The 15,000-nt window shown below is 41.0% G+C and overlaps 2 protein-coding genes across 2 annotated transcripts in view; both read left to right on the forward strand.

The window, feature by feature from the left end:
- Positions 1–3,712: 3,712 nt before the first annotated feature.
- On the forward strand, positions 3,713–8,664 carry ptgdsa (prostaglandin D2 synthase a; the record flags this gene model as incomplete). Its single annotated transcript, XM_080017678.1, has 7 exons — positions 3,713–3,808; positions 5,746–5,885; positions 6,308–6,384; positions 6,858–6,968; positions 7,623–7,724; positions 7,950–7,981; positions 8,535–8,664. 6 exons carry the CDS (start codon positions 3,713–3,715, stop codon positions 7,979–7,981), a joined length of 558 nt encoding a protein of 185 aa, XP_079873804.1. The 3' UTR covers positions 8,535–8,664.
- Positions 8,665–10,106: 1,442 nt separating this feature from the next.
- ambp (alpha-1-microglobulin/bikunin precursor) overlaps positions 10,107–15,000 on the forward strand; it is a gene marked incomplete at both ends in the record, with an annotated part of 26,627 nt that continues 21,733 nt past the window's right edge. The window contains 5 exons of the mRNA XM_080017679.1: positions 10,107–10,226; positions 10,984–11,129; positions 13,745–13,812; positions 13,971–14,090; positions 14,855–14,956. Of these exons, the coding sequence (XP_079873805.1) occupies positions 10,107–10,226; positions 10,984–11,129; positions 13,745–13,812; positions 13,971–14,090; positions 14,855–14,956 (556 nt within the window). The remainder of the gene's footprint in view (positions 10,227–10,983; positions 11,130–13,744; positions 13,813–13,970; positions 14,091–14,854; positions 14,957–15,000) is intronic.

Below are 15,000 nucleotides of genomic sequence, written 5' to 3' on the forward strand. Positions count from 1 at the left end.
GAGATCGGACGAGCGTGTGCGCGCGTGTGACGCTGCTATCTCGGGTGTTTTTGGCTTCCCTTTTCGAGATTGTTTCTGTTTGTCTGTTGTGTGCGGAGGGAGGGGGGGGGTGGTGACGAGACGAAAAAAAAACGACGCAAAAAAAACAACCAAACCCTGTCACATTCCTATTGCCCGGGTCTTCCACCACCTCTTGACATTGGCTTCACAGTTAAGACTTCACGAGCCAAATCCTGGCTCGTCTATTACTTAGTCCAGCAGTGCGAACATATTCACGCGTATGCCAGCGATGAGCGTGTACATATCCAGGCACGACGAGGTCCGACAGGGGGGCTGAGCGCTACTGTGGCAGTGCCGAAGCCCATAGAGGTTTTGAGTCGCCCCCCCCGTCCGCCGCCCGAACTGAAATTGAATCTATTAACGTTTCTCTTCGGGAAAGTCTTGTGATTGAGAGAATTTGATTGGCGGACCACATTTTGCTTTCACTGCACACACGCACGCATGCACGCACGCACGCGCGCGCGGCAGTTCTGTCTCACTGTATTTATTCTTGCCGAAGAGGTGTTAAATGTTCTGACCAAAAAAAAAACAACAAAACAACAACCTAGGTGACCAATGACTATTGCGTTGTGAACTTCGAAATGATTCCCCTCTTATAAGGGCACCACCGCTTGGCTGTTATGATGCTTCTGAATCGGAAGGCTGCACCGGTTAACCTTGACCGCCCGGGGGCGCGTGACTAGGCAGCTCCGCCTCAGAGCAATCTGAATGACGACGTTTCAACGTTCACCTGTTTGTGTTTTTACTTTCACGACTTGACTTTTTAAGTTATTATTTTTTTTAAACAACTGTTTATTGTAGTTTCGATTGTGTTGCCGCCACACGTGTGCGCTTGTCTTGTCTTTCGTTGCCGTTGCGGTGTAGGTGGGATTCGTGCATGGGTGGTGGTGAATCGAAGGCGGCCACCGTAATCAAGCGTTGTAATGAAATGCGAAGTCTCCCCCCGCCGCCTCGGTAGAAGCCTCTTCAAGCAGGCCCATGTTGTCCGTGTGACCTCGCACCCGGGCTCCGATCGGGCGTCAGATTTGCACTTTCCCCACCCATGAATAATGTTCGAGGAGAGGAGGTGGGGAGGGCCGGCGCTCGAACCCCCAGGACGGAAGCAGTCCGGCCGCGTCGCACGGCTCGGGGTTTGAGGTGCGGAGTGCGCCTTTTTGACCAGAGGGGGGTGCTATGCCCTTACCAACCACTATAACCGATTGGCAATGGTAGCTGAAACCCATCCTAAACAAGATTATTATTAATTTTATTTATTTATTTTTTTTTTACACCAATTGAAGTGTCATTGCCTTACCATGCACTCCTCAGAAAATAAATAATAATGCAATTAAGTCCGTGAAGATGCTTGATGTCCGGATAGACGGTGCAAATTTAAAGCCCTTGACAGTGCAGAGAGAAATTTCATGGTTTTTGTTTTGTCATTGTTTTGTAAAACTGTCGGCTGGGTACATACATCTAAATGAATTTATATCAAGATGCACTGATTTGATTGGAATTGGAAGGAGGGGGGGGGGTGGCTTTTGTTTTCTGGTTATTTAAGTCAACAAACCTGTCTTTTGTTAGTTTTTTTCTCCATCATTCATAGACTTAAATCCTGGATGCCGTTGGGTTCACCTAAACCGTAATGACACCAGGACAGAAAAGCAGCTCCGGTATTGGTGTGGGCGGGGGGGGGGATGTCCCCTCTAATTCTTTAATAATTGTTCACCGCTCTGGTGTGTGTGTGCACACAATTGACATTTCCTCGTCTCTTGTTTTCTGTCCATCACGCCTGTGATCTCTCCCTCCTCATAAATTGCACTTTTATTTGTCTTTTTATTCTTTTGTGGTACTCAGGAACATCCACATCGACAACCCAAGAGGTGTGTGTGTGTGTGTGTGTGTGTGTGTGTGTGTGTGTGTGTGTGTGTGTGTGTGTGTGTGTGTGTGTGTGTGTGTGTGTGTGTGTGTGTGTGTGTGTGTGTGTGTGTGTGTGTGTTTTTGCATAAAGTTTTTATTTTTTTCTTTGGCAGGTTTTTTTGCAGACGGCAGTGCTCAGCGTGTGTGTGTGTGGTGTGTGTGTGTGTGTGTGTGTGTGTTGCATACACACACACACACACACGCACATTGATGTCCTCGTATCCGGAGGTGACTAGCTGTAAAGACCATGCTTTTAAAGGAAAAACCAATTGAAAGCAATGTTGCAAATGGCAAATCAATATTAATAAAAACTATTTAAATTGTTGACTTTTGGATATGGGTTTTTGTGTTTGTGTGCTTATGTCTGCTGTGTGTTCTTAAATTGTCTTTTAATTCTTTAATTCACATTTACAAATATTAGGCTGTAAAAGTCTATGGAACGGAGCCTCTTGAGATCTGAGGAGATTTGTATCGTTTCATATTATTTAGTCTAAACTACTAATTTCGCTATGGACTCCCTGGAACCTCCCAAAGGACCTATGGGGTCCCCGGGTCCCACGTTGAGAACCTGTCTCACACTATTTAAATATGATGATCCAGGGGCAGTCGTTTTAAAATAAACTGGCACCAATGGTCATTGACTTGAGTTTAAACTACAGAAAATCAAACCTATGGAATAAGGGATGGATGCCTGTAGATTTATTCTATTACTACCATTTAATCATGAATAGTAACTTACTATATTATGGACTTGTAAGTATAGGATTGTGTAATTGTAATCTTCATTACCAATTAGGCTTCAAATAAATACCTACAAATCCTGTAATATGGATCGATTTTTCAGGGTCCCTTTCCAAGATGTCTTTCCTCTTATTGTTTATGTTTATTTGCCAGTGAGGTTCAAGGTGTGTTTAGGTAAGTCTAGGTGTGTTGTGTAACACTCCTCTATTTAGGGCGGGCACACAAGGTGCCTTTTCTTCACCGCAAATTAAAATGTATTTTGAGTTCACTCCGACCAACTCTCTGCATGCCAACTTTGTGTGTGTGTGTGTATGTTCAAGTTCAAGAGATTGTGTGTGTGTGTGTAGTGGGCGATCACTAGTATTGAGTGTATATACAGTTTATATATATAGTAGTCTACAGTATTATCTACAGTCTGCGGATAATATATATAATTTATATATATATATTTATATATATTAATTTATATAGATACCGTATATGGTCAGCGAAGCCTTCCAGAGGAACCAGTGTTATTTAAATGGATAGAATTCTAACTCTGACTTGTTATTGAACACTCTGCCGATGATGACCGTCTGTGATGTGTCGTTGATTATTTGACTCCGACCAACTTTCCCCACAGGAAGTAAATAGACTGCACTGGATTGGATTATATTCACCGAATATAATCCATCATGGCTTCCTCGCGGGCTAAATTTAACCGCCCAGGACCCGTCGCGTCTATACCGCTGCCTGTAGGGTGGCCCGGGTGAAAACAGGGATGTTTTTGGAACAACTTTGTCCCACAACTTGGCTCGGCCTCCCAACAGTTGACGCACTGTGTCCCCTGGTCCCGGCAGCTGATTGGCCAGGCTCCCGGTGGGTGGGTCACGGTGGGGGGTCGGAGGGGGGGGGGGAGCTGGCATTGCCTTCACTCTACCTGTCTGGTTCCTACGGTAACAGCTGTCTGCCTGCCTTCTTCCAACATCCTCCTCATCCTCCTCGCCTTCCTCGCCTTCTCCCCGCGGCGGCCATGAGGGTCCCCGTGGTCACGGTCTTCATGGCGATGGTGTGTGTTGTCATGGTGAACGCGGACATCCAGCCTCAGAGGGACTTCAACCTGCAGAGGGTAAGAGACCGACTCACACACGCACACACACGCGCGGGTTTCACTGAGGGGGGGGGGCGGGGGGAAAAAAAAAAAAAGTTTCGATTTTGTTGTGAGAACGTTAATGAAAGAAAACAGGGTTCATGATGCGCGGATGTGTAAATGTCTTCCTTGTCGATTAAAAGGACCATTCGTCGGGGTGTGTTTGGACAGTCAACGTTCTGAAACGCTCACCGATTTCCTGCTCGCACTATTTACTGTGTGGTAGTTGACCCTGTCGGGGAGGGAACTCTATGTTCTGATGTGGTGTGTGTGAGTGTGTGTGTGCGTGTGTGTGTGTGTGTGACAGAACCAGTTTGGGCGAGACAGAGAGTAAATACATGCATGTACAAGTAACAAGTTTTTTTTTTTTGTGAAAGAGTCAGAATATATCAGCACAAATCTATGGTATGTGGAGATTAGGTGTGTGTGTGTGTGTGTGTGTGTGTGTGTGTGTGTGTGTGTGTGTGTGCGCACGCGCGCACACCTGTGAGAGTGATCTGTCTGTTATGTCACATTAAAATGTGACATAACAAATTAGTCCAGAATAAGGTGTTGATCTCAGGTGCGTGGGTGAAACAAACGTGCACATATTACGAGGGGAAAATGTTCATTCAGATTTTGGGATGGACCAGTCGAATTGAAAGGTCCGATCACCTCCTAACATGGACGACGCGCCGCCCTACGAGAAGGACCCGAGTCAAAGGTCATGGGACGGAAGCAAAACACCTCCCGCCAAGCCGCTTCCCCCAGCGCGCCGCGTCCAGCGCTTGTTTACGGAGCTGTTATCGGAACCGTCGCCGCGTTTCTGCCCTCCCGGCGGAGGTCACGGCAACGCAGTCGCATCCCACCAGAAGGAAAACAAGGGAAGCGCCGCCGCCGCCTGTGTACAAGCCCCGCGGGGAGGCGGGACGGGTCCGGGGCGCTCGGGAAGTTGGGTGAAATGTTGGGAAGGTGATCGTCGGTAGGGAGCAAAATGTGCCAAGTAAAATTGTCATTGAAGGTTGAAAAAATAAAATAAAAACACGAAGGCACAAAAAGGCTGTTTTTATTTGGCTGTGGCCTTTTCTTTTGGTGTGTATTTTGCAGTGATTAACACATTTGACAAATACTAATTGAAAAATGATTACTTAATATGATTACTAGTGAGAAATCGTACTGATACAACTTTATATAAAAAAAAAATCTCTTCATTGAATTTATCACTTCAATTCTTTTCTACTTCTGCTGTGGTCTAGGAGAATTCTAATTATTTTACGTTAGGTTATAAAGTTTTTGAAACTTGTATTAAATAAAAACATGTTTATCCAATGCAATATTTATTGTTTTAGCTCTTTATTTCATAAATTCTTTAAATATCACTAGTGTTTGTTAATGTGTAATTAAGTACTTTATAATTATGTCGAATTAAATACCTGTTTTTAAACAGTGAATTCATTGTTACTTCAATTAATTAACAATGAATTTAAAAACAGGGTTCAAAACCAGGAATAATATATATTTAAAATATTTTCTTATTAGGTACTTTACAGTTGTCTGTCAAATTAAACTACCCGTTTTAGGTTTTCATAAGTTACAGTTCATTTACATTTTATTCTAGAAAGAGCATCAGAAAACATATGTATAACTTTAATATGTATGCCATTTTGACAAAGTTTTTTTTTTAATAAATACGTAACTTTATTCTAGTTGAGATATAGTGAGGTGTGTGTGTGTGTGTGTGTGTGTGTGTGTGTGTGCGCGTGCGTGCGTGTGTGTTGCGTATGATTTTTTTAAACCCTTTTCTACACCTGCACATCAAACAACACACAGTAGAGATTCCCATTGAACTGTCACACACCTTCAATCAAACCTCCTCCTCCTCCTCCTCCACCACGTGCGCGGTGCGTGTACTTCCACGCGTTTCCGTGCGTGTGCAGTTCGCAGGGCGTTGGTTCCGCGTGGGTCTGGCCTACGACTCCCCAGAGTTCACCCCCTACAGAGAGCGACTGAGGGTCTCCATGGGCATGATAACGCCCCTGCCCAACGGCAACGTCAACCTCACCATGTGGGCCATGAGGTCAGCGTGTGTGTGTGGGTGTGGGTGTGGGTGGATGGGTGGGGATGGGTGTGTGTGCCTGTTTTTTTTTTTTTCTTTTTTAACTATACTTGTGAGGACCGGTTTCAGAATTGACAATTTATTGGGTTAGAAGTGCACCAGGCACATGGGTCCTCACTTACCAGGTTTATTTACTTGGGCCTCACTTAGATACCAGCACAAGAACCTGTGTGTGTGTGTGTGTGTGTGTGTGTATGTTCAAGTTCAAGAGAGCGTGTGTGTGTGTGTGTGTGTGTGTGTGTGTGTGTGTGTGTGTGTGTGTGTGTGTGTGTGTGTGTGTGTGTGTGTGTGTGTTCAAGTTCAAGTTCAACAGATTGTGTGTGTGTGTGTGTGTGTGTGTGTGTGTATGTGTGTGTGTGTGTGGTGTGTGTGTTTGGGTCCAGATCCTCCGGCTGTGTCAGCAAACTGTACCAGTACGAGAGGACGAACGTGCCTGGTCAGTTCACCTACTTCAGCACACGTGAGTCCGTTGTTCCCAGAGTTTACCGACTTCAAGCTGCATTATGGGATATATCTGCCGCGTGAAACCGAATTACCAATATAAAATAAAATAAAACAAATCTCAAATGAAAGCTCCGCTGATGCTGCTTATTCCGAGAAAATGCAATTGTCAGTCGCTTTTGATTAAAGCGTCTGCTAAATGATGTCATGCCATGTCAATTACAAATTACAAATCAACTACATCAATTACAATCAATAACAAAGCAGAGTTTGTTCACATCAGTTGTCCTTGAATTTCCTTGACCGCAGCTTTAAAGGTGAACCCCTCAATGTCTGGGAGAGGTGTGGGGAATGTGAAGATGCAGCGAAGACGCCGAAATACAATTACATGGCGACGGGAAAATGCTGAAACCACTTTGAAAAAAGGCTTTTATGTTTTTCAATTTTTAATTTATTTGGATTTGCCCTCATTTCAGTTTTTTTCTCCCCCAGGCCACAACAAGATGAAGGACATCACTGTAGTGGAGACCAACTACACCGAGTATGCACTGGTGCTCAAACACAAGAAGTTTGAACAAGAGTACACACAAGTGGCTCTTTATGGTGAGACACGCGCCCACACACACACACACACACACACACACACACACCACACAAGCCCAGAATCTTTTTTTTTGTAAGTGCTTGTCTGACTAAAAATATGTGTTTATATATATAATATCTTAAATGGTGTTTTTAAAATTCATCAATTATCTCTTCGTTATAGAGAAAATGGGACAAACCTGTGCATTTTCAGTTCAACAAGTGAATATTAATTGCACATATCTGTATATACATAGGCATATTCCCCCTATCTATTCCATTTTATTTCATTTTATTTTTATTGTATTTTATTCTATATATTTTTATCTTATTCTATAAGTATTCAACTTACTGTATTACGTTTTAGGAGTCAGTTAGTCGGTCTATTAGAAAGGAATTTTTTTACTTTTATTTCTTTTTTCCTAGGACATATTGTGTGCTATCACCGGGTGCGTTGCATTACATTTCACTGCATATATGTATGAAAGTATGTATATGTATGTGACAAATAAAAAATCTTGAATCTTGAATCTTGGTATTCCAAAACATTGATAGAGAGACATCATACACCCACAGTTTAACACACATATATACATATATATATATATATATATATATATATATATATATAACTATATATAAATATATTTGTGTGTACTGTTCATCCATTGGCAGGTCGCTCTCAGAAGGTCAAACCTGAGATCATCCAGAAGTTCAAAAGCTTTGCCTCCTCCCGTGGCTTCCCCAGGGAATCCATCATCACACCGCCCCCTACAGGTGAGCGGCGGAAACACACGTTCACAGGAAATTGAGAATCACAACCATGTGCAGCTTCTTCTCGTCTTCCCAGTTTATTATAATAATTATGACTAGGAATATAGTATGATGAATGTATGGCTATTCTTTTTATTAATAATATTGTTTATATCTTGTGTATATTGTTATAATAATATTAATATTAATATTAATCATGTATTTACTCGTTTTTCTATTTGCCAACAGAGAATTGTCCACCGTCAGGATCTGGGCGTTAGGTAAGGTCAGAGCTGCCAACTTAAAATGTTATTGTAAACTGACTCGAGTATTTTCACTGACATCCATGTCCGTTACAATTTAAATAAAAAAATTCAACCAGTCCTTTTGGTTCAAAGTGACCAATTGGAACTGCTTGAGTAGATAAAAAAAAAAAAACGGTGACATTTATTCGGTTTTTACTGACTGAATTAGGAATTAGGAATAGCTGGTACCCCTGGGTTAGGTTCTGTTATTGTTGCTGTTGCGGTTGTTTTGTGACTAAACAGATGTATTGTATGTCTCGACATTAATATAACAGCTGTTACATATTTTCCACGTAAACGGTGCAACTGAATTTTATTTACCACTATTTAGTGATGATATCTATATATCCATCTATCCATCTATCTATCTATCTATCTATTTTTAGGCCTATAGCAATACAAACCTTGCATCAGAATTCCACATGAATTCATGTTTTAAATGTGACTCATCTTGCTCGTCTTGAATCGATCATGTGTTTGTTGTTGTTTTTCCTTCAGCATCGAGGTTTAACAGTTTATTTCTGTTCAGTTTAGATGCAGTACCTGACGCGGTTCACCGTTCGGCCCCGCTGCTGTAGCTTCAACTGCTACTGTTTTCCAAGTAATACACAGTAATTGTAATGTATAGTTTATATTGCAGAGCAAGTATTTTCTTGTATAACTGGAATAAGATCACGTTGTTGTTAACATTGGTGTTGTATTATTTACATTAGATTACTCTTAATTGATTCTTCTATTGCTTTCGTTTCCTTTTTGTTGTCATAAAGTTGCTTTTAACATTGCCGGCACCGTTGTTCAAATAAACACAGTTTTTTTGGTGTGAATTTCTCATTCAGACGGAAAACTTCTTGTTTTTTCACGGCGACACAATTTATTATGAAGACGCCACATGTAAAGGATTGAACATGATTTTTTTTAACACAAGCACATTTTTAAAATTAAAATAATAACATACATGTTATGGTTCAGATCTTTCAAACAGTTAAAAAAAATATATATATAAATAAATAATAATAATAATAATAATAATAATAAAACATAATAAAGAATAATAATAATAATAAAGAAGAAGAATACATAAGAAATAAATTATTATTATTATTATTATTATTATTATTAATAATAATAATAATAATAATAATAATAATAATTAATAAATAAATAAATGGAATGAAATCATAGACAATAAAATGATGAGTATGTTTTTTTTACACAAGTATGTTTATTGCACATGTTATAGAGTTGACAGTTAATCAAATAATACTGAGTAGACTTAGACTTAGTAGTTGTTATTGTTGGTGTTTTTATTACTCTTCAAACATTAACTACATTCTACATTCTAATCTACTTCCTGAACCAGAACACCAGCCATTTTGACCTGAACCGTGATTTAAATCTCAGGAAACTGAGAAATGCTCAACAAATTATACGTAATAAATAACTCCTGTCAGAAGTTATCATTTAAATATTCATCTGGGAGCACGCAGGATGAGAATATACACAAAAAATAATAATCACTGTGAATACAAGCTTAGCTTTAGTTTCCCGATTAAATCTTTTCTTTTGGCAGTTTATGTACATCTAATAAGCACACCCAGTAATGGACAAGACTGAATTTCCGACTGTGTCGAATTTATATTGACACATTATTCAATGTAAATACAATATATAACCTTACATTTTCCCCATGTGTAAAATAAGATTTGAATACACCACTGGACCACCTTGCATAAAGACGTCACTAAATTCTTCTCTCTGGGTCTTATGAGTAATCCCCTCGACTCGGGACGAACAGAAATTGACTCGTTGTTTGTTTCAGGTTCAAATTCTAAAGTCCGACTCCTGAGCCCCCATTGGCTCGACCCTCGCATTTAAAACACGATCAATGCGAACACACACAAAAAAAAAGACGGTTTGATACTCAATCAGAACTTTGCTCTGTTAGCTTGTTTGTTTTTTTCTTTTTTCATGGAGCGTGTAGGGTAGAATTTCCCCTCAAAAAGCCCCACCCTCGGCGGTACAGGAAGCTTGGGGCTGTAGTCGGCCTACGGGAAAAGCTCACCCTCCGCAGAGATCTCCTTGGGAGTTTACGGGATCAGGGATGCAGCAGGGCGCGGTTCTGGTTCCCCTCCTGGTCCTGGTGGGGCTCAGGAGCCTGCAGGGCCTCGCCGGGCCCCCAGTGCCTCTCCCCAACACGCAGGAGAACTTTGACCTGGCCAGGGTGAGTAGAAATATCCCACATCCTCTATCAAATGAGAAATATTTTCACTCTTGTTCCACTTTTATTCCTTCAGTGCATCCCATCGTTTATCCTTGTCTTTTGACTCTTCTGGGGTGTTTTGTTGGACATCCACATTGCCAAGCGTAGTTTGGCTCCAGGTAGTTCTACAGCGCCTCCATGTGGTCATTTCTCGTGTCGATAAAATGCAAAGGCACAAAAGCGCCCTATATTATCAAACATGTGATCTGTTTTAAGCTTATGTCACTCTGAACGCAATCGCTTTTATGGAATTTTGTCACTAATTAAATGTTATTTAATTAATAAAATTTGATTAAATTTGATTAAATTAAATTACATTTAATTATATTTGATGTGATGCTGTGTAATTAACTGTATCGGTTATCCTTTATTTATTTCCCAAATTCTCTCATTCTCTCATTTCCTTTTCATTGCCTTTCTGCATTTACCTCCCTGTGGCCTGTACCAACTGTTCTACATCGCTTTTCACCTATTTCTGTTTATCCAGTTTGGGTTTATTTGAATGTTGCAGCTGAAGATTCTCCTTTTTATATCCTTTTAATAAAGATAACTTTGTTACTTACAGGACAGTAATGAGGATTAAACACGTGAAAGCTTAGCAATTAGCTGATGCAATAAAATTAATCAAATGTCTTAAATATATTTATTAAATCATGATGTCGCTTTAACGCGTGGTAACTCACGATCATGGCGGTGTTTGTCTGTGTGTTTTGTCCAGTTCATGGGGAAGTGGTATGAGGTGGCCGTGGTATCAACGTGTCCTCACTACATGCTGGAACAGAGGGAGAACCCGGCCATCGCTAAACTGGAACTGCAAAGGCACACCTCAGAGGGCAGAGTCAACATGACGGGGAGCGTGCCGAGGCATGGATGATGTATAGTCATGACACAGACACATCTTTTGGGAAAAATTAGCATTTTACATTCGGCAACGAGTTTAACCTCAAATGCTGTGTGTGTGTGTGTGTGTGTGTGTGCGTGTCTGTGTGTGTGTGTGTGTGTGTGTGTGTGTAGACAGGGAAGTTGTAAGCAGATATCAACAGAATACAGTCTGACAAACACATCAGGACGTTTCTACCACCATTTTGCAAGTATGTCTGTCTCTCTCTCTCTCTCTCTCTCGCTCTCTCTCTATATATATATATATACAGTGGGGAAAAAAAGTATTTAGTCAGCCGCCAATTGTGCAAGTTCTCCCACTTAAAAAGATGAGAGAGGCCTGTTATTTTCATCATAGGTATACCTCAACTATGAGAGACAAAATGAGGAAAAAAAATCCAGAAAATCCCATTGTCTGATTTTTAAAGAATTTATTTGCAAATGATGGTGGAAAATAAGTATTTGGTCAATAACAAAAGTTCATCTCAATACTTTGTTATATACCCTTTGTTTGCAATGACAGAGGTCAAACGTTTTCTGTAAGTCTTCACAAGGTTTTCACACACTGTTGTTGGTATTTTGGCCCATTCCTCCATGCAGATCTCCTCTAGAGCAGTGATGTTTTGGGGCTGTCGCTGGGCAACACGGACTTTCAACTCCCTCCAAAGATTTTCTATGGGGTTGAGATCTGGAGACTGGCTAGGCCACTCCAGGACCTTGAAATGCTTCTTACAAAACCACTCCTTCGTTGCCCGGGCGGTGTGTTTGGGATCATTGTCATGCTGAAAGACCCAGCCATGTTTCATCTTCAATGCTCTTGCTGATGGAAGGAGGTTTTTACTCAAAATCTCACGATACATGGCCGCATTCATTCTTTCCTTTACACGGATCAGTCGTCCTGGTCCCTTTGCAGAAAAACAGCCCCAAAGCATGACGTTTCCACCCCCATGCTTCACAGTAGGTATGGTGTTCTTTGGATGCAACTCAGCTTTCTTTCTCCTCCAAACACGACAAGTTGAGTTTTTACCAAAAAGTTCTTTTTTGGTTTCATCTGACCATATGACATTCTCCCAATCCTCTTCTGGATCATCCAAATGCTCTCTAGCAAACTTCAGATGGGCCTGGACATGTACTGGCTTAAGCAGGGGGACACGTCTGGCTCTGCAGGATTTGAGTCCCTGGCGGCGTAGTGTGTTACTGATGGTAGCCTTTGTTACTTTGGTCCCAGCTCTCTGTAGGTCATTCACTAGGTCCCCCCGTGTGGTTCTGGGATGTTTGCTCACCGTTCTTGTGATCATTTTGACCCCACGGGGTGAGATCTTGCGTGGAGCCCCAGATCGAGGGAGTTTATCAGTGGTCTTGTATGTCTTCCATTTTCTAATAATTGCTCTCACAGTTGATTTCTTCACAACAAGCTGCTTACCTATTGCAGGTTCAGTCTTCCCAGCCTGGAGCAGGTCTACAATTTTGTTTCTGGTGTCCTTTAACAGCTCTTTGGTCTTGGCCATAGTGGAGTTTGGAGTGTGACTGTTTGAGGTTGTGGACAGGTGTCTTTTATACTGATAACGAGTTCAAACAGGTGCCATTAATACAGGTAACGAGTGGAGGACAGAGGAGCCTCTTAAAGAAAAAGTTACAGGTCTGTGAAAGCCAGAAATCTTGCTTGTTTGTAGGTGACCAAATACTTATTTTACCGAGGAATTCACCAATTAATTCATAAAAAATCATACAATGTGATTTCCTGGATTCTTTCCCCCCATTCTGTCTCTCATAGTCGAAGTGTACCTATGATGAAAATTACAGGCCTCTCTCATCTTTTTAAGTGGGAGAACTTGCACAATTGGTGGCTGACTAAATACTTTTTTGCCCCACTGTATATATACATATTTATATAAATACAATACCAATATACATATACAGGGGAAAGAAAGTGTTTATTTTGCCAAAGCAAATGAAAAACTATTTATTAATTAAACAGAAACATGTACATTTAATATAAATTTATTTATAAATATATATACAAATGCATAGAGATAAAAAAACAACATTTTTTTAGTTTTTCATTTTCTTTTAGATATTTTATTTATTTTATACAACACAGGGTATTTGGGCAATTGCTTTCAAGTTAATCTGCAAGTGGAGTTGATTCAAGATTCAAGATTCAAGAGGTTTATTCGTCACATACATATACATACTTCCATACATATATGCAGTGAAATGTAATGGATGGATGGATGCAGGTATACTCAACCTGCAATGCCACTCTTTATTAATCCTCAAGAACTGCTGCAATAACTCTGTCCTGTGGACGAGCTGTGGGATGACAAGAGCACAAGAGCACCACCAAGCCCCCTCTTTGGAGAACCATCTTACCATGTTTTCATCCATCAACAACTCATCATCATTACTTCTTCAAGAGGGGGAGGGAGAAGCGCCACGAGTGAGGCGGATAAACATAGAGACAAACAACAATATTTATGTGACAAAATGTAAACACAGAAACGTCAGACGACAACATGTATTTGACAAAACATGATAAATTTATTAAGTCGACGGAAATTGGAACGGCAATTACGACGCGTGGCCTCTTCCTCTGGTAGCTATGGCAGTAAAGGAGGGAAGGATGCAATCAGGAGATTGTTCAGGGGCGTGGTCGAGGCAGACGCTGGTAGTGTGTGTGTGCACCGGTGATGAAAAATAAAACATTTTAACATGTTGCAATTAAAATAAATATACTGTATATAGATAAACACTGTAAAAATGGAAAAATGTAAACGTTGTACATTTTATTGTCCTTAAAAGCCAGTGTGGCTGTTCTCCTCATAGGGTTTGATGCAGATGTTGATTCTTTCATCGTTCAAACCGACTACGACGCCTTCGCCAAACTGATCCTGCTGAGCACAGAGAGACCGACTGGAGTCCTGAGCGTCCTGGTGAAGCTCTACAGTGAGCGGCCATCCATCCATCCATCCATCCATCCATCAGTCCATCCATCCAGCCATCCATCCATCCATCCAGCCATCCATCCATCAGTCCATCCATCCAGCCATCCATCCATCCATCCAGCCATCCATCCATCAGTCCATCCATCCAGCCATCCATCCATCTATCCATCCATCTATCCATCCATCCATCAGCCATCCATCCACCTATCCATCTATCCATCCATCAATCTATGCATCCATCCATCCATCCATCCATACATCTATCTATCCATTGTTTTCCCATTTTTATGATTATTTTTTAATTATTTATTTACTTTTATTGTCTCTTTATCGGCTTTTTCAATTCCTGTTTATTAACATTCCTTTGCCTTTAAAATCCATGATCTGAGCACTCTGCTTTTATTCCACCTGTTTTTAAAGGTGCTATATATGTGAAGCAATTATTGTTATTATCCACCAATCCACCTATCTATCGATCCACCTATCTACCGATCCACCTATCCACCTATCTATCTATCTATCGATCTATCTATCTATCGATCTATCTATCTATCTACAGAGATATCATAGTTCTCCTGAATTAAATCCATGAATAAAGTCGTATCCCATCTTATCTTACTTGGAATACGTTAGGTATGGATGTGTCGGTTACATCAGCTCAGAGTTTCCAACTCTGCACCCGTAAGAAATTAAATACGAGCAAAACATCTAAATGAGCAGAGTACAGATATTAAGGGTTAATTTCAAAAACATCGACGCCCTCAGGTCGAACTATGGACGTGAAGGAAAACGTCCTGGACGGGTTTAGGAGCCTGGTCAAGGAACGGGGGATGAGCGAAGACGCCATCATCGTCAAATCAAATGAAGGTGAGTGAGTGAGTGAGTGAGTGAGTGAGTGAGAGAGAGAGAGA

The sequence above is a fragment of the Zeus faber genome, assembly GCF_960531495.2.
Source record: "Zeus faber genome assembly, chromosome: 17".
Lineage (NCBI taxonomy): Eukaryota > Metazoa > Chordata > Actinopteri > Zeiformes > Zeidae > Zeus > Zeus faber.